The 20814-nt window shown below is 48.1% G+C and overlaps 2 protein-coding genes across 9 annotated transcripts in view; one reads left to right on the top strand and one right to left on the bottom strand.

The window, feature by feature from the left end:
* Nucleotides 1-20814, bottom strand: part of LOC119181914 (BBSome complex member BBS2) — a 163729-nt gene that overhangs the window by 64323 nt on the left and 78592 nt on the right. For 2 of the 5 annotated variants that reach the window (XM_075876062.1, XM_075876063.1), the window contains one exon: nt 16340-19356. In XM_075876062.1, the coding sequence (XP_075732177.1) occupies nt 16527-19356 (2830 nt within the window). In that variant the 3' untranslated portion in view covers nt 16340-16526. Of the gene's footprint in view, nt 1-7370; nt 7501-9906; nt 10015-16339; nt 20791-20814 lie in introns of those variants that run through there. The other 3 variants (XM_075876066.1, XM_075876064.1, XM_075876065.1) reach the window with 3 other exon arrangements.
* The window catches only part of LOC119167677 (sodium-dependent glucose transporter 1A-like), a 197236-nt gene continuing 181190 nt past the window's right edge, over nt 4769-20814 (top strand). For 2 of the 4 annotated variants that reach the window (XM_075876070.1, XM_075876067.1), the window contains exon 1: nt 11519-11615. In XM_075876070.1, the coding sequence (XP_075732185.1) occupies nt 11566-11615 (50 nt within the window). In that variant the 5' untranslated portion in view covers nt 11519-11565. Of the gene's footprint in view, nt 5235-11518; nt 11616-20814 lie in introns of those variants that run through there. The other 2 variants (XM_075876069.1, XM_075876068.1) reach the window with 2 other exon arrangements.

The raw sequence follows: 20814 nt of genomic DNA, 5'->3' as shown, positions 1-20814 counted from the left end.
TATCGTTGCAAATTTGGCGAGTGTTTGTTTATTTGCAAGACACGTATGCCCCTCGCCAGACGGTGTTTCGTCGAATCCTTCACTAGATCTTGAACTTGATTTTGAAAGAAACCGTTTCTGCATCGACCAATATTCACGGCGCTGCTAGACACGTGTAGGAATGTGTACCCTCTCGCTACCCGCAGCTAAGACGGCACATGAATTCCCGTGTAAAGGCAACTACTCCTTATCCTTATTGTCAGTGAAAATATCTCACCCTTGCCACCCACCCCCCCCCCCCTTCCTCCACGACGCCCGCCTTCCAGGTGCAGTCTAGCCCGGCCGTGCAAAAACCCTCAAAGAATGCGGAGCTTCCACGTGTTGCCGGTTCATGTTTTTCGCCCTCCGCCGTCTTGTCAACTTTTTGGTCCTAAATGGTAAGCCATGCTGGCCCAGTTCGGCTGGTGAAAACTACGGATAGAACTGCAGTTACGTCTGCCATGTAGCTACCTGTAATCATGGTGAGCCGTCGGCGTACTTAGTCCAGAATACCGCCCAGCGGCTGTACGCAAATACTGCCGCGAGTGAACATGTTACACTCATGCCCAAGATGTGCGTTCTCGTCCACGAAGCTCTGCAAAGTCGTCTGGCACATAAGAGACCATCGCCACGACAATAGATTTTCTATCATGTGCGGTGTGGATGGGTGTGCGAAAACCTACAGTGAGTTCGAATCTTATCGAAGGCACATTTACCGTGTGCACAGACGATATATGGACATGGATGACGCAGAGGAAGCCGGTGTTGAACCAACAGTCCTCGAAGAACCACCGGTGCGTGCCACAACAAGCTGCGCTGCGCACGACACAGTGGGTGATCACAGTGAAATGTTTTCATCTGGTTGCTCGTCGAACATGATCAACACGGAATGCGATGCGGTCTCTGTTCCCACTGCTCGAGTGACCACAATCAACGACTTCGTGCTGAAAATAAAAAAACAGCTGTGCTTACTTTTTTTTCGTGTTGCAGAAGTGCACAAGCTACCGCACTCTACGGCAGAAAGTGTTTTCAATGACTTCAAGATTACCTTTCTCGACATAATTCGGACATTCGCTTCTGTCATTGAAAATAACATCGCGATGGAGTCGGCAGGAATCGAACTGCGCAAGTTACTCGCTGGTGAATTCTTAGAGGATATTTTTCAAGCAGCAAGTAGTAAATATAAGCGAGAGCAATTCGCCAAGCGTCACCTGCCCTACGTAAAGCCTGAAGTGCGTGATCTTGGTGCTGGTGAGACTTTTCAGTTTGTTCCTATAAGTGGTGTCATGCGAAATCTTATGTCCTCTGAGAACTTCCGCGACCACATAGAGCTAGATTTCTCAACAGGAGCGCCTTCACCAACGCTGCATAATTTTAGGGATGGCTGCATATACAAAGAAAAGTTGCATGCACTACTCGAGGATGGCGCGCAGTATACGCTTTTTTTTGTGTTGTACAGCGACGAAGTGGAGATAGTGAATCCGCTGGGGTCAAAGCGGGGTGTTCACAAAATCCTTGTCGTGTATTTCAGCGTGGTAAACATCCATGCCAAATACAGATCACAGCTCAGCTCTATCCATGTAGTTTTAGTTGCACCATATAGACTTGTCATCAAGCACGGAATCAATGTTATTTTGAAGCCAGTTGTAGATGACGTATCAGCTTTATGGATGACTGGTTTCACTCTGTGGAAGAACTCTGTTGCGGTAAAGGTGAGAGCGATTCTTGTTGCCTTTTCCGGTGATAACCTTTCAATGAATCGACTTGGCGGATTCACGTGTTCTTTCAGCCGTGGTCGTCCATGCAGATTTTGTACTTCACCAAACTCGGCGTTCAACACTGCCTTTCACGAGAGTGATGTTCAGGTTCGAAATCTGCCCTTGCACCAAAACCACGTTGCAAGTGCTAAAATAAATAGGCAGCTAGGCACAGCACTGTACGGCGTTAAAGATGAATCTCCACTCACAGATGTTGCCTATTTTGATGTGACAGTGCAACTGCCTCCGGACTTGATGCACGATGTGCTGGAGGGAGCCATTCCACATGTATTAAGGCACATTTTGCAAGGCCTGCTTCGTTCTGGAGTAATTAGGCACTCAGACCTTGATCGTATCCGCACATTCGTTTTTGGTGCTCACGACAAAAAGAACAAACCGGAAGAAGTCGTGAAATCCTTTCTTAATGGGCAAAGTGCATACAAGGGAACAGCTTCTCAAAAGTGGTGCCTATTCAGATTTTTTTCTCTTATGTTTGCAGATATTGTTCCTAAACAAAATGAGCACTGGGAAGTGTACCTACTTCTGAGAAGCATTGCAGATATAACATTTGCCGACAAGATTCCTCACGACCATTTGGCATATCTGCAAGATGAAATACGATTTTTTTTATCTTCATTTGCTGCTCTCTACCCTGGTGCAATAATACCCAAACTGCATTTCTTGATTCATTACCCTCGGCTCATCAGTGAACTTGGTCCACTAAAGCAATACTGGTGCATGCGATATGAAGCCAAACACCAGTACATGAAAACTATTGCACAGCGCAACCAAAACTTTCGAAATATATGCAAGTCTATCGCAGAAAGACACCAGTTGCTGCAGAGTTTCGAATTTTCCAACTTAGAAGTGGACCGTGGCATACAGACTAAAAGATCCAGGCAGCTGAAGCTAGAAGACTTGTGCTCATACATGCGCAAAGTTGTCTCTCCTGGCATTCCAGTGTGGGAAGTTGGTTCTGCCGAGGTGGAAAACTTGGTTTTCAAAAAGTTCGATGTAGTCATCCTAGAGAAGCAACAGCTGCCACTTTTTGGCCAAATAAGAAGGCTGTATATTTACTGCGGAAGCCTTTTCCTGCTTGTAGATGTGCTCATGACAGTCAGATTCGATCGTCACCGCTGGTCGTATGTTGTCGACAATACAGACGAGCAAAAACTTGTACAGCCCTTCAATCTTCCATCACCTCAAGTTCTTGACCTATATTTTGGTGCTGAGCTGATGCTACGGCCTGAAATTATGATTGTTGAATGATGTCCAAATTGTCATCTTAGACAGCTTTTTGTCACGGGCTGAATCTAAACTACTAGTAGCGTAGCCAATGTTTTTTTAGGAGAGGGGTTTCAGTCATACTTCATATATTTTTGCTCTGGAGTTTGTGTATTTGGAAATGTCCTCCCTGGCTACGCAACTGAAGATGACGTATGATTTTATGTTACATCTCTCTTTTAGTGTATGGTTTCTAGTGTGCTGTCTTTACTGTATTTATCTTTTACTGTACCTGATGCACCCTTTCATCTACTGTTTTCTAACCAAAGCTTGTTACATTCTTTTTCTTTTATCAGTGTTATTGGTCTCTTCCCACTGTATTGCTGCAGAGCGCATGGCACTTTGTGTGATAACAAATTAAATGATATCCACCACATTTATAGTGAAACGCATTGTGCATGGTTACTTTGTTACATATTGCTCTGTTTATTTAGTAGTATCCGGAGCGGATAATTGATATGATTGTTACTTTGGACTATCTGATGCGCACATCTGCTGTTAATGTGAAATTGCTACCTTCAACTGCAACCGAAATATTATCATTCAGCGAACAATTTCGGTTAATCAACATGAAACACAATGGGCAGCCACAAAGTTACGGCTTAGGGCCTGTTAGCTTAGAGTTATGCAAATGTACAGCTGTGAAAATTTACACCTATAGAATATTTTCTGTTTTTTACACATGGTGCCTATATATATATATATATATATATATATATATATATATATATATATATATATATATATATATATATAAGGGAAAGAAGTGTATAATTAAGGGCTCGTGTTTGCGTGTTTTGACACAATAATAATGAGATCTAACAGACAATAATGCCAAGAGGAAAGTATAGGGAAAGGTATTAGACCAAATTGTAATGTAAACGTGAAGAAAGAAAAGTGGGTGAAAAAATAACTTTGCCGTGGGCAGGGACCGAACCTGCGACCTTCGAATAACGACCTTCGAATAATATATATATATATATATATATATATATATATATATATATATATATATATATATATATATATATATATATATATATATATATATATAAGGGTCATGAACCACCCCTGGGCTTGGTGAAGAGAGAGACCGTGATCAAGTATAGAATTTGTATTTCAATACCTTCAACTACTCAACATTTCAACTCTTTACTAACAAGAATACGAAAAAGTTAGTAATACCTCAAGTGAGGTAGTAAACGTTGCAGCTACTATACTTCTTTGCATGCAGCTAGTAACTGCTTACTAATGTATGTAGTAAATAGGTAGCAAAGAGGTAGTAAAAATTCAAGAGAGGTAGTAACAGCTGCAGTTGCTACCCTATTGCAGTTAGGTTGCAACTGTTTACTAATGTAAGTAGTAAATAGGTAGGAAGAAGCTAGGAACGGTTCAGGAAAGGTAGTAACCGTTGTCGTTACTACCTGTTCGCTTGCAGTTACTACCTTTTTACTAACTTTTTTTTAAGAGTGTAGCTCTGAATAAACAAATGAACGTGCCGGTGCGGTCGCTCTTGTTGGTCTTGTGAAGAGAGCAGTAACTACGAAGTCAGCGAAGAGCATCCGAGCGCGATATGACGGCAATCACGCTAGCGTCGACCGGCCTGGCGGCACATGGTTTACGCTTTCTTCTCTCCCTCGTTGGCTGTTCCACGCTCCGACGAACCCGCTTTCTCTCCATCTTAAGCTGTCCATTGGTACCGCGCGCGCGATAACAGAACTGCTGATCTAAGCAGTTTGAACGGCTTGCTAAGCTGAACAAGATCTATCGCGTTTTCATAACGAAGTGCATAGAAAGAAAAACTTGAAAATGCGTCTTCCTTGGACGGGAGTGACTGCAGCTTAGGGAACAGCAAAACGAGTGAGGGTATTCTCTCCTCCACTGAGGATTCTGGTGCATTGCTTAGTCGACGCCCGCACGCGGTAGTCTTCGCGAGCGATGTGCGGAGTGGACCCGTTCACGCTGCAGGCAGCCGACTGCATGGTGGACGTTGTCGCGCGTCGATGCCTCGGGCATTCGCTAGTATTTCTGGTCTTGCGGATGAACTACATGTTGCGTGGCAGTACAGCTCAAAGCGAAAAAGACTCTTGGCAGTCCCAAATTCGTGGCAAGCGTCTGGCACAGAAGCCGTGAGTGAAGCAAGTCGCTGCCGATAGCGGGATCGTCATGACGCAAGTAAGCTTCTTTATATATGATGTTATCCATTTGTAGCGCGCTAGTACGAGCCAGAAGAATCCGACCAGGTGAAGACGACGGCAGCACGAGATGGTTGTATCTGCCTGAATGGCTTCACAAGAAATATATAATTTGTGGTTTCACAGCACCGACACATCTGTTTCCACACATTCTTTTATGAGGTGAACCATCTTAATGCTAAGCCAAGTCTTATCCGTGTGCAAGGGTGACGGATAAATCCTACATTCGACAGAGATCAGTCTAGCTGGGTGAAAATTCATAGGAATAAAATAAACTGCCCAGCCAACTTATAATACAAAGTTTATAAAGTACAAAACTATAACCTGAGCCGACGTTTCGGGACCGCTTCTTCGGGGGCGACTGTTCAGCCGGCTCCACGACTTTTCTTGGTGGTGTCTTTCCGCCTTTGTAGTTGCGGTGTTTTTTTTTCCACTGGTTCCGTGTACACTCGCTAAGGTTTCAGTTTGATATTTCGAGGAGTTGTTTGGATATGCTAAGAACAGTATCTATGTACCTTCCGTGTCGATGACCCGGGCGTCGTCGAAACTGATTTCCCGCTAAACGGAATAGCGTGGGGATGCGAAGCAGCGGGGAGGCGGTTCTCCTGAGCGGGAGATGGTCATTGAGAGCTTGTGCTGGCTTGGACGAGTTGACGGTAGATATAGTGCGATAACAGAACGACGACAAAGATACGCTCATCTCTTTCTTGTCTCTTTGACGTGGTTCTGTTCTCGCGCTATACCTACTGTCTTGTGCTGACGCTGGCGCTCATCGAGGCGTTGCGCAGGTGAGAATGAAGCGTCCGTGCTCGAGCCCTCCCCCCACCCCGCGGAGTATGCAGCTGTCGGAACACCTGTCTAGGGTTACTTCGTTTAGGTACATTTAATGAGGTTTAAATAATGGGCAGACCTGTCGTGCTCGCCGCTCCATAGAGTGGGGGACTCTTCGAAGAGAGAGGGGAGATGACGCGCGTGCGCTCTGGAGTGGACGGACCACAGCTTTCCTTCCTGCATGACGCACCAGGACGTCACGGGACGGGAATGAGGGTAGAGCGTAGGAGAGCAACTTGGAAAGGGGATGCGTAGAGGAGGGTAGAAGCCGCGCTAAGAAGTGTGGGAGCGACGGACACGCATCCCAGCTGATTCGCATCTAAAACAGTCAAATTACATGGGTCGCTAAACTTAACGAAAAGCGTCGGAAACCTATTGCCACCCGCCGACGACTGAAGCGCGGCTAGGTGAGAACAACCAAAACTAAGAACTCAGTTTAATCTTTTCTTCAAATATTAATAATTTTATATGTGTCAAAATTCACCATAAACGCTTTATGGTGTATCTTACACCTGGTTAAATGGTTGATTGCCTCAATTTTTCGTCGAGTGCCACTAATGGGGAAGGGGGGGGGGGGGTTACGCAGGCAATTTGCTACCAGAGCTTCCGGTTAGTTCGGCGCATTGCCAGGTCAACGGGGCATCGCTCACTTTTCCGTGGTGGCTTCGTGCGTACCTCCAGCACTTCACTCATTTTTATGGGCTGTTTACTGGTGTGACATTTCAGAGCTGAACTAGCCCTCAGAATGGGCCGTTCCTGTGGCTGCCGACTGCTTTCGCTGTCGCACAGCCGCCGTTTCTTCCCCTTTGGTGACGGCGAACGTGACACGCTAAGCAACGAGACGTTGTACTCTACGGCTGCCAAAATTATATTTTCAAAGCAGTTGTCTCGGTGCAGTGGTTTTGGACGATTGGGCAACGTGAGTTTGTGAACTATTATGCTATTGTGCCCGTGAACAGTTGTCTCACGATTGCCCCGGCGAAGGTTTTTGTGCATCTTGTAAGTACGTCATTCGGCTGACAAGACAACTTCGCTTCCTCAATCTTTGTTTTTTTTAAATGCGAAGCATTTCTTAGCGCTCTTCGGCGACTTTGCGCGTGCGTACATACCTACCTACCAACCAACCAATCCATTCGTCCGTCCGTCTTGTGCTTGAGCGATGCTCCGCGAGTATCGCGTTGCTTCCCGTTCATCGTGCGACTATCGAATTCATCGCTTCGCGCTTGCCGCGGAGCTCATCATTTGCCTTACGATGCTACAAGCAATGACTGCAATACATAGTTACCCTGTGTGGCCTTTCGTTGATTCGGAAGCGGACGCTTCCCAATGGCGTGTCACGTGGCCCCTCTGGCAGCAGTAGGTAGGCGGCGAAGCGGGGCAGCTGCCGCGACAGCTCGAACACGTGGTAGTGGTCGCTGCACAAACCACGGCGTTTCACGCGCTCTTCCGCAAAGAGCCACCCGATAAGGCACGTCGTGGCTTTGTTTCAATGGTAATGCGCAACGAGACATTTCCCGTAAGGCTTAAGAGTTGCTTGTCAGGTTTGGTTATTTCAGACTTTCATGCATAGGACCCCAACCAACGAATGGGCTTATTTCCCGACGTTTCGGAATCCACATCATATCTTCAGGGGCAGTGACAACGCAGGGGAGGTGCAACTTTTATCGCAAAAAGGCGAGTCGTGATAAACTTGCTGCTGCGTTTTTAGAACCCGCGAAGGATGTTGGTAGAAGACACGTAATGCCGCAACGGAAAATATTAGCGCACGTAACAAGAGTCGGAAAATTATGACACGCGATGCTGTTTTTCCCGAGCCAGAATGCCTAGTACGGTCAATTTTCTAAACCAGCCCATTTCGCTGTTGGTCTGTACGAAAGCCCAAATCATAAAAAAGCGCCTGTCTAGATGTAGATATGCACATCATTTCTACTTTTCTTTTTCGCTTGAACCGCATTTGCGCTGAAAAAGCTGCTTGTTAGAGTGCTTTCCGCCAGCCAACTTTGTTCTGGAAAATTAAATGTGCTTGGCCCTCTCGATATTGGCGTGCTCGGAGGAAATAGCGTCGCGTGTCGGAATTTTCTGGCTCCGGCCGCCGATAACTTGTGCTAACTTTTTTTTTCTCGTTGAGACTATACAGGCGGCAGCAAAAAGTGTGCAGAGAACGGGGTCGCTCGGCCGAAGGCATCGATGCGCTCTCTGGCGACGAGGTGCCTGCTGCGTTGCGCGTTCCGTGCTATCAGCCTCTAATGTCGCTCTCTGCGACGAGCTAGTAGCCGAAATGACACCTAGCTGTCGGTATCATTGCTCCATCTAAATTGTGCCGTTTTTTTTTTCTTCTTGTTTTTACGTAGCGGCTGCAACGGCGCCGGTTCCAGCGCCGGGATCGTGTAGGTAGTTATGCCGGTTGATTCATAACTAAGTGCGCAAAACCTGGTGCAGCCAAGTAAACAAAATTAAATTTTCTCAGCTTGCCTTACCTTTGTCGCGTTAGGCCAAGTTGGAAAAACGAGCCTAATTAATTGAATGTAAGTGTAGCCGAATCTTATCCAGCCTAGTTGAGGGCGGTATCACCTGATAAATTCGGGCGTAAGAAAGATCCAGGTTGCTGTTTTTATGCTAAGCGTAGTAAAGCTTCGATGCGCCCAGATGGGTCAAGAAAAGTGCACGTACAGCCAAATCGAATTATGCATAGCTGATTATGTTACCATTTCATTTAGCCGAGCAAAATTAGCCCAAATAAGGCAAACCTTGTCGTGGCCAATTAATCCAAGTCGACTTCCCTATAAGCCCAGAGGCGCCAAACTTTGGAAAATACTAATTACTTCTTACTTGCACTGTACCAATCAAGCTAAGTTTTGTCAAAATATTGCAGTTAGGACACGTACTAGTTATGGTCGATTAATTAGTCTGATATTCGATCACACACGAAACATATTGGAGTTTCACGTGGCATAATTAGGTGAATTACGCATAAGTAAGCTACTGCGGTAGCGTTAAGATAAGCATAGAAAAATATAAGTGTGGGTGAGCATGGCATCGTCAGACTGGTGGGATTATATATTATTAAGTGATTTATACAAGTTCTAATAAAACAATAAAATAAAAATCTGAGGAAGATACTAGTTACTAATCACTTAGTCTAGTCTTCCTAAGCTGTATAATTTTAATTAGCTAAATTATTTGTATTTATGTCTTTGTACTTATTGCGCTTGTTTCGTAAAAACTAGGCTCATTCAAGTTCAACTATAGCCTAACGCAGAAAAGGTGAGCTTAGCTGAGAAAACTTAAGTTTGTGTACTTAGCTTCATCAGGTTTGGGAGGCTGGCTATGCTAAGTTATGCTAATAAACCGGTATATATCACGACGCGAACCCGGCGTTGTAACCGGCGCCAACGCAGCCGACACGTAAAAAAAAAAAGAAAAAGAACGGCACGAATTTGTTTGAGCAAGGGCAGTGACACCCAGTTGTCGCTACGAGCGCGTCGGAGAGAGCGACATGAGAGGCCTAATGTTACGGCGGGACGCGCACCGCAGCAGGCGTCTCGTCGCCAGATAGCGCATCGATGCCTCCGGCCACGCGATCCCCTGGTCTGTGCTCACGCCTGTACATATTTCGTCCCTTCTCGAGGACAACATTGCTCTATGTGCATGCTAGAATAACTTGCAGAATAGTCCGAAATTTACTCGAATTGTTGCTCATGCTGTTCCCTTTCAGTAACAACAGGAACCGCCATCATCTTTCTAACTTTTGGGGCGCTCGCTTGCATCGCTTACTCCGTAGGCGCGTTTCTCCTGCATAATCAGTTGCGTTGCGTACTCGCCTGTCTCGGTGTCCCACGAGAACCTTGAAGTGCAGGTCGACCGCCAGGTCCTTGGGCGGCCACAGTGGCAGGCTCACCTCGGACTGCACCTGCTCGTCCTTCGGGTGGCTGCATACGCGATATGGAAGGACACGTTTTCTTGCCAACGCCTGTTTTAAATGCACCCAGTGCTCGAGAATTTACCCCGTAATGTGTGAGCCGGTTCTGTTTTAGCCCCACAAATCCTTTTTTTCATTGCCTCGCCCCGCCACGGTGGTCTAGTGGCTAAGGTACTCGGCTGCTGACTCGCAGGTCGCGGGATCGAATCTCGGCTGCGGCGGTTGCATTTCCGATGGAGGCGGAAATGTTGTAGGCCCGTGTGCTCAGATTTGGGTGCACGTTAAAGAACCCCAGGTGGTCGAAATTTCCGGAGCCCTCCACTACGGCGTCTCTCATAATCATTTCGTGGTTTTGATACGTTAAACCCCACAAATCAATCTTATGATCACCATTTTTCCGTATTCGGTACACTACCGTGGTGCGCACGTGGCACGAAATCACGCGCCTCCATTGAATTCAGCGGCGCCTCCGTGGGAGCCTCGGTTGCAGCGCGTGCCGAGGGAGGAGTATCGAGCAGGAAACGTGCGCCTGGGGGAGAGCGTCGGTACTTCCCTTGATCAAGGGGTTTTAGGTGCACCATCTAGCTGGTAATGTTGAGATGCCCATCGCCAGCGGTAAGTGGTAGATATAAACAGCTTGCCGTTTTGATGTCGGAGGTGCTCCTTCGTTGCCGATTCCTCGCGCTCATAATTCAGAGGTCACACGTTCGATTCCGCGTGCCGGAGTCTTTTTCTTGATTATTAAAGGCGATTGACCTTACACGCAAAAATTTTAGTCCGTCTGCCCATTTGTCTGTTTGTCCACTCATAACGACACTGGATACTTTAAACGGCACCAGCCGATACCCCGAACGGCCGAACTCATCCGCAGCGACCACAAACGTTGCTCAATATTCAGCATTCATACTTGTGCGATTGTCAATTAAAAAGCAATTATTGCGCATATCTTAGGCACCATAACAACACGTATGTATTCTGTATGTGCGTCTTTCACTAGAAAACGCATACATAATAATTCTAAGGACCGTAGCCTTCATCACGCTGCGCTGACCATGCAACGCTTGCAGGAAAAGGCAAGTGTTTCCAACGCTTTGCTAAGACGACTCGGTGGTGGCACCTACCCGTCGCCTTGCGTTCTACACCTTATCGTCTCAGAGCCGTATAGGGAAAATAACCCGTGTGCTCAGATTTGGGTGCACGTTAAAGAACCCCATGTGGTCGAAATTTTCGGAACGCTCCACTACGGCGTCTCTCATAATCATATGGTGGTTTTGGGACGTTAAACTCCACATACGAAGCGAGGTAATGATAATACCATTACAGTTCTTCAATCTAAACCAAGTAGTTGCTTCACTTTAGTGTCCCTTTAAATTCCGCTATGAAAGATCGAAGAAAAAAATAAGCTTGTTTCGGCCGCCCGTCGAAGCACGGCTCGCCGATGTGAGGGGGCGACAAGTGGTATACCCTTCCCGCTGGCTTGGTTGTTCTTACAAGGAAAAACTCGATAAGGGTTTATCTTCGGTGCTGGCCCAGTCGATCCACGTGTTCGCAACGGGGAAGGATGGGCCGTGCCGTCCATGCTGTACGATATCGGCCGCCGGAGGACGTGAGGTGAACTTTTTTTTCGCTCGGTGCATTTTGTCAGACATGTGCCTCGTTTGTCATCTGGGCTTGAACACGAGCGGTGTTCTTATGCGTACAACCCCCTCGTTGCGCACTGCAGGGACTTTACATCCGAGCTGTTCGTGTCCCTGAAAAGGCATCGCAGGCGTTTGCTCTTCTAGCTGCTAATACGACGTGATCTGTCTCAACCACGGTCGATGAAACCAACGCGTACGTCGTGACAGCTGCGAACAGTCGCGTTTATTGCCGTCGGTCTTTTAAGGGGCCCCGGTTAATGTGCTGAAAACAAGCGCAGTATTCTCTCCCATCTTGGGGCACAATTATGACGCCAGCATGTTGGCCACGTGACGCTAAGATAAAATAAGCTCTCGATTAGTCGATACACGAGCGACGTAAGTTGTGCAAAGGAGTCGCTCTGCGTTGTCTCGCAGGGCTATCGTCGGTCGGCTGGTTGACCCTTATTAATCTGGCGCCACCCACCGTGGGGGATCGGCCATGAAACGAGCGGTGCCTTGTTATACAAAAACTATCGTTATAATCTCAATAATGCTTGGCTGTAGACAATGTGCGAAATTTCGCTTCGTTTGTGACCGTGCTGGCAGATGTATCATCGTGCAGACTGGCTCAACGCTTAGTGCTGACGTTGTCTTATGGAGAAACAAGTGGCGAGGGGGAAATAGCGATTGTAGCGAAACACTGCCTTGCCTTTGGGGCCCTTTAAACAAGAACAAGGGAAATTGGGGTTCTGTAGAGGGCAAACAAAGCCACGTGTAGGTCAAACATTGATAGCTTGTGCTCTTACGTGTAATACCATACGTGATTGATTGTCGGCGTGCGCTGAAATGCGTTCAGGTCAAGTATTTTTTTTGCCACTAATTTGCATATGTGGGGACTTGTCCCTCTTACTCCAAGAGACGCGCTGACCTGGCGCTGTCCTTTCTACGTTTTGCCTCTTTATCGCCGCAAGCCGGAGCTCGTGCAACTGAAAACACGGGGGGGGGGGGGGAGAGAAGGGTGTGGCCGAGTGTCACATTAGGCTATGTATGCCATGGTAGAAAATTGCCCCCGAAGGGAATTGTCAGTACACGGCGTAGTAATAAATGACGAGACGAGGATTCGTACCGTAACCATTTACTTGCACATTCATCAGCCAGCGAACACTCCTTTTGTAATACGTACGAGCGGACGCGAGAGTGGGGCACTGGAATGAGAGTGCGCGAACGGCGAGTGGAGCAGCGAAGCACTGCACCCGTTTTTGAACTGTACCTGACGGCCGTAATGTCAGCGTCTTATGAACAAAACGTTACAAACGCGTTTCAGACGCACTGCATTGAGGCGGGGGCATTAACAAGGTGCTTGATTGGGCTGGTTGGTGCTGCATGGTAGACGAGAGCAGTCAGCGCTCTGCTCTGGTCTCCTCTATCCCCTCCTGTCGTTTGCGCCATATTGCGAGTAGTTCTGAAAAAAACACCAGACGGCGCCACCAAGTCAGGACTAGAAGGCCAACATTTCGGAGGTGAACTGCCACACGTGTGCCGGCGCGCCACACTGCATGACGAGGGGGTGCAAATCGCGCTGACACGGTTCGAAGAAATGAGGCACTGAGCAGGGGCTTTTTTTTTCTCCCCTTCAACGACACCTCCATCTCTCTCCATGCTCACTAGCGCCTGACCCCTGCGGTCGCTGCTTTTCAAGAGATCTTTCATGTAGGCTGCGTAGCCTGCTTGGCCAGCTGCTCTACGTTCCATGCAGTGCCGGAATGCGGGGTTGAGTGAAAAACTCTATCGCGGAGGTCACAACAATGTATACAACGGAGATCAAAACTTGGACTATGAGTACTCATGCGAGGTTCAACGGAACAGTTCGTTCTACAAATACTTGGGGTTGCTGGAGCATGATGCGGTTCGGTGGGACAGGAGAAGGCAAATTATATTTGACTATGTATACTTCCTTCCCAGTATGACCTAAGCTTCCGAATTTTCAAAACAAAACAAAACGGGTAGTTAGGCAAATCGCGTGCTAAGAAGTGCGGCCGCTGTGACTCACGGTGCCCAACACGTGCCGAATGCATAATCATTATTTTTCCCCACTATACGTAGCGTAATTTATTTCATTAGAATTGAAACTTCAGCAGGCTAGTATGAATTCATGTTTTGGTTGATGCAGCGTTTATTTATCGCGTTGCCGTACGCAAAGCATCGGACTAGTCGACAAACTATTTTTATGACGAAAATGAAGCAATTACCTCTTGTGTGTCATATGAGCGAGACTCGCACATGCGTGGCCTCAATAGTCCAGGTGCGTTATTCCCTTGTCCAAGGAACGACTTCTCTATTCGCGTACGCTATTTCAACGACTTTTTTTTTTCCTGTAAAGGTCGTGGCAATAACATGAAGAGTGATTGTTTCGCCCAAATCAGTTATTGACTGCAAGCTCGTAGATTCGAGGCCGTTACCTCAAGCTCTATAAACATCTCACAATAAAAACTGGGGCGGATTCACATAAACCTCCCAGGAGTGCAACAAGGGAGGGGAAGACTTATGGTACAGTGCATCTCCCATGCATCTTTCTACACAGCCGCTGCTTGTATTACTTCTATGTCGTACCCATTTCGAGTTCGTAAAGCGCATGCAAGGCAAAAACATGAGTACACAAATACAATAGTTGCAAAGGAGTTGAAGAAAAGGTCTTGTCGCACTGAATAAGGCTTTTGGATGCATGGTTGGTCAATTCAAATAACTGTGTCGGCTAACATATCTTCAAGCAACGAGTCTTAGTGTTGTGTATATGCTATGCAATGAAGGGCTGTCATGCAGTAAGCAAGATTGAGTCAATACACGTTGTTGTGACAATTTATTTAGTACGAAATGAGCGTCGGCAGCACTTGGTTACAGCCACGAAGACACCTGAACATCACACACACGAAAAAGCCCGCAGAACTACAACGCATACATTCAGAGAAATGTGAAATCGCACAAAGCAAAAGTGCATATAATCACGACTTTCGGATGCGAACTTGTGACAGCAGAGAATGAATGTGTATGTTTTATTATTATTTTCTGTTATCCTATATCACACACGAACGTTTTACAAAAGTTCATTGGCGCTTCTGTGGTCATGTCTCTCGGTCATTGCTGCTGCAGAACGCACGTGAATGGCTGACGACACACCCGACACAAGGAAGTGAATTGCTACCTCATAGCTTGTTCGAGCAAGAGTCTTTGCTATCGTCAAATCTGAGCCTGCATCTGCCATTCGATATATACAAGGTCGTTCTCCTAATGTGCAGTTCTTTAGAGCGAAGCTCTTACGCACATACTGCTGCGTTGAGCGGCGGCGCCTGTTGGCGTCGTCGGCGTAACCAATAGAGCGAACAAGGACCACGCCGTGCATTCAGCAAATTTCATGCCACTTCGCTTCGTTGTTACTGGCTGAAAAATCTGCAAGATTTTCAGGCAGTAGCATGATTTTAGCCAGTTTATGCAGTGAGCAACGGAATAAATATTGCTCGGTTTTGTGGTTTATTGAAACCGATGACGGATATTCACAGGCGACTCTGAGAGAAGAGTTTGCAAGCGCCCGCGTCCCCTTAGAGCAAATTTGCAGTGATTATGAGGAACGCCGTCATGGGGTACTCCAGAACATTGGTGTTCGCGCATTTCGGCGCTATGGAAATGTGCGCTTGTCGTATATAAAGGCGGAAAGCGAACACGCGTCCTCAACTCCTGCCGCACCATAGTTTTCCCCAGAGTAAATAAATGAAATAAACACGCAGAAAGTACAAAACAGACTTCATCTCATTCCTGTAGGTGTGCCTCGTTTCGTGTTTGTGCTGTTTGTTGTGATGGGTTCATACCAACAAGCGCAGCACGTCTGAAGCTCCGTATATTTCACGGTAAAAAAAAAGATATTCACAAATACCTTACCCACGCACGTCTGCTCAGTTCGCTCGTATCGCTCGTTTGTCGTTCGTTTTTCTGCTGTCTTCTGACTGTCGTCGCACAACCCTCGCTTTTCGCTACAGTCCGCGGGGGGTGAGGAGGGCGACAAAGACGTGCACACATAAAAGAGGGACTTTCCAAGAATTCGGCCTTTCTTTTCCCGTGAAGACGCTCACCCCATCCTCTCGGAGGATACTGGATGGATGGATGCTATGAGCGTCCCCTTTATAACGGGGTGGTGACAAGTATGCCACCAGGCTCGACAAAAAAAAAAAAAACCTTTTTTCCTTTTTTTTTATGTTGGCCTAATCCCTCTACTTCGATAAATTCTATCTTAATGGAAAAAAGGTAAATTTTCAGCTTAAGTTCTCTGCCATTTACGGCACACTGTCCATATTTTATTTTTCCAATATTTATTTTTGTCCTTTCTCTCTAATTTTCTGCCACCAATACTCTAACCGTCTCTTACTTATTTCAATCGCGGGTGTGTTCAGCTTTCCATTGTTTTCCCTATAACCCAAGGCTTCCTGTAGGCTCGTGCCCAAACGTACACCTGGGTGGATATCTCCACATTCAATCAGAACATGCTCCGCCGTTTCCTTATCTTTCCCGCAGCATGTGCATTGTTCTTCTTCTTTACTGAATCTTGCTTTATAACTACGCGTTCTAAGGCAACCCGATCTCGCTTCAAACAGTAAAGCGCTTCCCCTTGAATTATCGTTGTTACATAGCTAGCCGGGCAGCCACGGCAAGCATACGCAGACAACCGCAGACCAGGGCAACGAGTGAACGTTTATTGTTTCGCGCAAGCTTCTTTTGTAGCTTCATCTACGAAGCAGGGAGAGGGGGAAAAGGGGGGCGGGAATGGCTATCGCTTCAGCCATCGACAGAAACACGAAGGGGGGAAAGGGGGGGGACGTAGAAGTAGGAGAGTTCAGTTCGCAACACTTCTCTCTTCTTAAAAATGGAACCGTTGTACTGGCTTGCGTTGTCTGGTAGAACGCCGAAGCACTGGTTCCGCGCTTGGGGTCGCCGCTTGTGTAGGACCGGCCTGTGGCATGGTTGGCACTGGATGGTCGTGGGGGCTTGCGGTAGTGAGCGCTTCTGGAGGCAGCACGGTGGAGCTTGTAGTTGAGGGCCCCGGCGATCGTTTCGGCAGCATGGACATATTAGACTCTGATAAGGATGCAGAGCCCGGCGATGGGGACTGCGATGCTTGTCGAGGGCGCACTTGGTCAACGTGGCGTCTGACTACAGAATGAGGAGTTTGGACGGTCACCATTCGGGATCCTGCAGTGGACTGCACACGCCCTGGTGTCCACTTTTCTCCGACACCGTAGTTCCGCACGTACACGTTGCTTTCTATGGGGACCACCCAGTCATCTGATGCCGGCGGCGAGTCTGCAACAGTTGAGGGAAAACACGCATCCAATCGTGAACGTAACTGGAACCCTAGCAGCAATTCTGACGGAGATTTTCCCGTCTTCTGTGGTGTTCTCCTGTAGTTGAACAGGAGCCGCACAAGGTTGTCCTCCAAATTACCCTCCCTCATCTTCCGAAGTCCATCCTTTATTGTACGCACTGCTCGTTCTGCCGCTCCATTAGACTGTGGATGAAAGGGCGCCGTTTTCAGATGCATTATGTTGTTCTTTGCCACGAACGTAGCAAAATCCTGGCTAGAAAACTGTGTCCCATTATCCGAAACAATGGTTCGCGGGACGCCGAATCGACTGAACATGGCGCGCAGACAGGTGATTGTGCTTGTTGTGGTGGCATGCTTTACTGGCACGGCTTCTATCCACTTGGTATGGGCATCTACTGCAACTAGAATCATCTTGCCTGCTATGGGTCCGGCAAAATCGACATGTAGCCGCGACCATTTTTCATTGGTTTTCGGCCAGTTTACTGGTGGTGCCGCTGCCGGCATTGGCATGTTTTGGGCACAGTTCGTGCAGCCGGCTGAAAGCGCTTCAATATCGCGGTCTAGTCGGGGCCACCAAAATTTTGACCTTGCCACTGCTTTCATTCCTGACGAGCCTTGGTGGGTCTCGTGCAACAGTTTCAAAAGACGGTCCCGCGCTTTTTCCGGTATCACTACGCGATGCCCCCAATACACTAGACCATGGGCTACGGACAGTTCTAGTTTGCGGTCGAAAAACGGCCGCATCGTTTCCTCCAGCTGTTTTGCACTTTTGGGCCAGCCATGTAATATACAATTCTTTACCGCCGTTACTGCGGGGTCTGTGGCCGATAGCTGCTGTAGCTCCCGTGTTGTGATAACGCCATCGTCAAAATTATCCAGAGCGAGGACATATTCCGGTGGCTCACCCACGTCATCAGCCTCCGTAGACCGCAGTGGCAGCCTGCTCAGGGCGTCCGCGTTGAGCAACTGTTTTCCCGGCGTGTATTGCAGCGTGTAGCGGTAGCCACCCAAGTACAGTGCCCAGCGCTGGATACGTGCTGCAGCCAGGGGTGGCGTCGGGCGGTCGGATTGCAACAAGCTCAAGAGGGGCTGGTGGTCCGTCACGAGAGTGAATTGGCGACCTAAAAGGTAATCACGAAACTTAGTGACGCCAAACACTAAAGCCAGGGCCTCTCTTTCCAGCTGAGAGTAATTTTTCTCGGCGGCCGTCAGTGTACGGGACCGGAACCCAATGGGTTTTGGCATGCCGTTACTCGTGTGAAAAAGCGCCGCGCCCACACCGTAAGGGGAAGCATCACATTCGAGCTTCAACTCTTTCAACGGGTCAAATTGAACAAGAACCTGAGCTTGCATTAGGCTGTCTTTTGCTTTCTCAAAGGCAGCTTCTTGTTGCCGCCCCCACTGCCATACTGTGCCCTTCTCCAAAAGTTTGTTGAGCGGAGAAAGTAGAGTGGACATATTTGGAAGAAATTTGGCATAAAACGTCAGCATTCCTAAAAAGGAACGCAGCTCCGCCACGTTCTGTGGGCGAGGTGCCTGAGCGATCGCTTCCAAATTTTTCTCTGTGGGATGAAGACCCTCTCTGTCTATCCGATGGCCGAGATATGTGACAGAAGGCTGTCTAAAGCTGCACTTATCAGACCTTAGCTTAACTCCGTGTTCACGGAACCGTTGCAACACACTCTTCAGGCGTTCACTCCCATCGCCACGAGCCTCCGAAACCAGTACATCATCAAGGTAAGCCTGAACCCCTGGCAAACCTGACAGTATTGCATCCATTTTTCTTTGAAAAATAGCCGGAGCAGAGGATATTCCGAAGGGAAGCCTATTATACGAAAACAAGCCTCTGTGCGTGTTAATGACGCAGAGCTTCCTTGCGGCTTCATCCAAAGGAACTTGATTATAGGCATCTCGCAAATCAAGAATGCTAAAATACTCCCCGCCGTTTAGAGATGCAAACATGTCTTCAATCACTGGGAGAGGGTACTGCTCAACTGTACAGGCTGGATTTAGGGTGGCTTTGAAGTCACCACAAATTCTAACAGTTCCGTCTTTCTTAAGTACCGGCACGATGGGAGTGGCCCAATCGGAATGTTGGACTGGTGAAAGTACACCGATGGCTACCAGCCTGTCCAGTTCTTGCGTCACCCTGTCCCTTAGAGCGTAAGGTATGGATCTTGCCTTACAGAATTTCGGCACCGCTCCCTCTTTCAGCTGCAATGTGGCTGGAGGCCCCTTGATCAGGCCAAGATCCTTGGAGAAGACGTCGTGGTAGTCGTCGACAATGTTGTGAACTGCCCCAGCGGGTTCTGGCGTTGAGTGTAGCAAGTCTTGTGCCGACGGCTGCAAAACTGGAACCCCCGCTCTGTGGAGCAAGGAAATCAGATCCCGGCCACACAGGTTAGGTCCCGAGCAGTTCAGTACAATAAGACGGCAGTAAACTGAGACGGCCCTGTATTGCACACAAAGTTGCAATTCCCCCATCACTGGGAGTGGTCCAACGTAGCATGACAACTTCACCTGAGAAGGTTTAAGCGCTGGCCACTGTTCGCGATGCTTGTCAAACACGTTTTTGGAAATTACGCAGACAGGCGAGCCAGTATCTACTTCCATTGTAAGTTGTACGCCATTCCATGAAAAACTGCGCCTTATCGGCGGCTCGAGGCGGCTTTTTCGTGCAGAAAGTAAGGTCCATATATGTGTCTCGTCCTTATCGTCGTCTTCAGTTACGGCTTCTTCGAGAGTCAAAGCTCTTCCCTCCACTGCATGCGTTGCGACGCGGCTCTTACTGGCGGTTGTGCGGCACATCTTTGCGAGATGCCCATGACGTCCGCAGCGATAACACCTTGCTCTAATCCAACGACAGCTGTTGCCGTCGTGTTTGCTGCTTCCGCATCTATCACAATGCTGTGCCGCGTGCCGAGTCGGAGATGTTTTAACAGTGTTGGCCTCGGACGCGCGTAGCTTAAGCAAGGGCGTAGCTTCTGAGGTCATGCTTTCGGCACCATTTTCAGCTGCTTCGACAGACAGTGCCAATGCTTCGGCTTCTTCTAGCGTTAAATCCTTTTTTGCCAACATCTGTTTCCTCAGTGCCACGGAGCGTACGCCGCAGACAATGCGATCCCGAAGCATGCGGTCAAGAGACGTGCCGAAATTGCAGTTGTCTGCTATTCGGCGAATAGCAACGAGAAATGCGCTAACGCTTTCGCCTGGAAGTTGTGAGCGATTGAAGAACTTGTAGCTTTCCGTTATCTCGTGCTTCTTAGGGTCATAATACTCATTCAAGCTCTGAACGACTTCCTTGTATGTCAGTTCATTTGGTGCACGCGGGGCTACTCTGCCGGCTAGCACCTCGACCGTCTTACTAGACAACGCCGAAACTAGTAGTGCTCGCTTCTTAGCCGGGTCCGTTACACTGTTCGCCTCGAAATACGCTTCTGCTCTGACGAGGTAAGGCTTCCACTTATCTTTCGTTTCGTCGTAATCCGGCAACTGCAGGGAGGCCATCGTGGTCGGTCCTCGTTCGTCTGACGCCAGGACTCGTAGTCCGTCAGGTACCGTGGGTAGCGAAAACCGACTTCGTCGCCACTGTTACATAGCTAGCCGGGCAGCCACGGCAAGCATACGCAGACAACCGCAGACCAGGGCAACGAGTGAACGTTTATTGTTTCGCGCAAGCTTCTTTTGTAGCTTCATCTACGAAGCAGGGAGAGGGGGAAAAGGGGGGCGGGAATGGCTATCGCTTCAGCCATCGACAGAAACACGAAGGGGGGAAAGGGGGGGACGTAGAAGTAGGAGAGTTCAGTTCGCAACAATCGTAAAA

Source organism: Rhipicephalus microplus, chromosome 10, assembly GCF_043290135.1.
Source record: "Rhipicephalus microplus isolate Deutch F79 chromosome 10, USDA_Rmic, whole genome shotgun sequence".
Taxonomy (NCBI): Eukaryota; Metazoa; Arthropoda; class Arachnida; order Ixodida; family Ixodidae; genus Rhipicephalus; species Rhipicephalus microplus.
The sequence above is the reverse complement of the archived record's forward strand: the minus strand, read 5'-3'. Positions and strand labels throughout refer to the sequence as shown.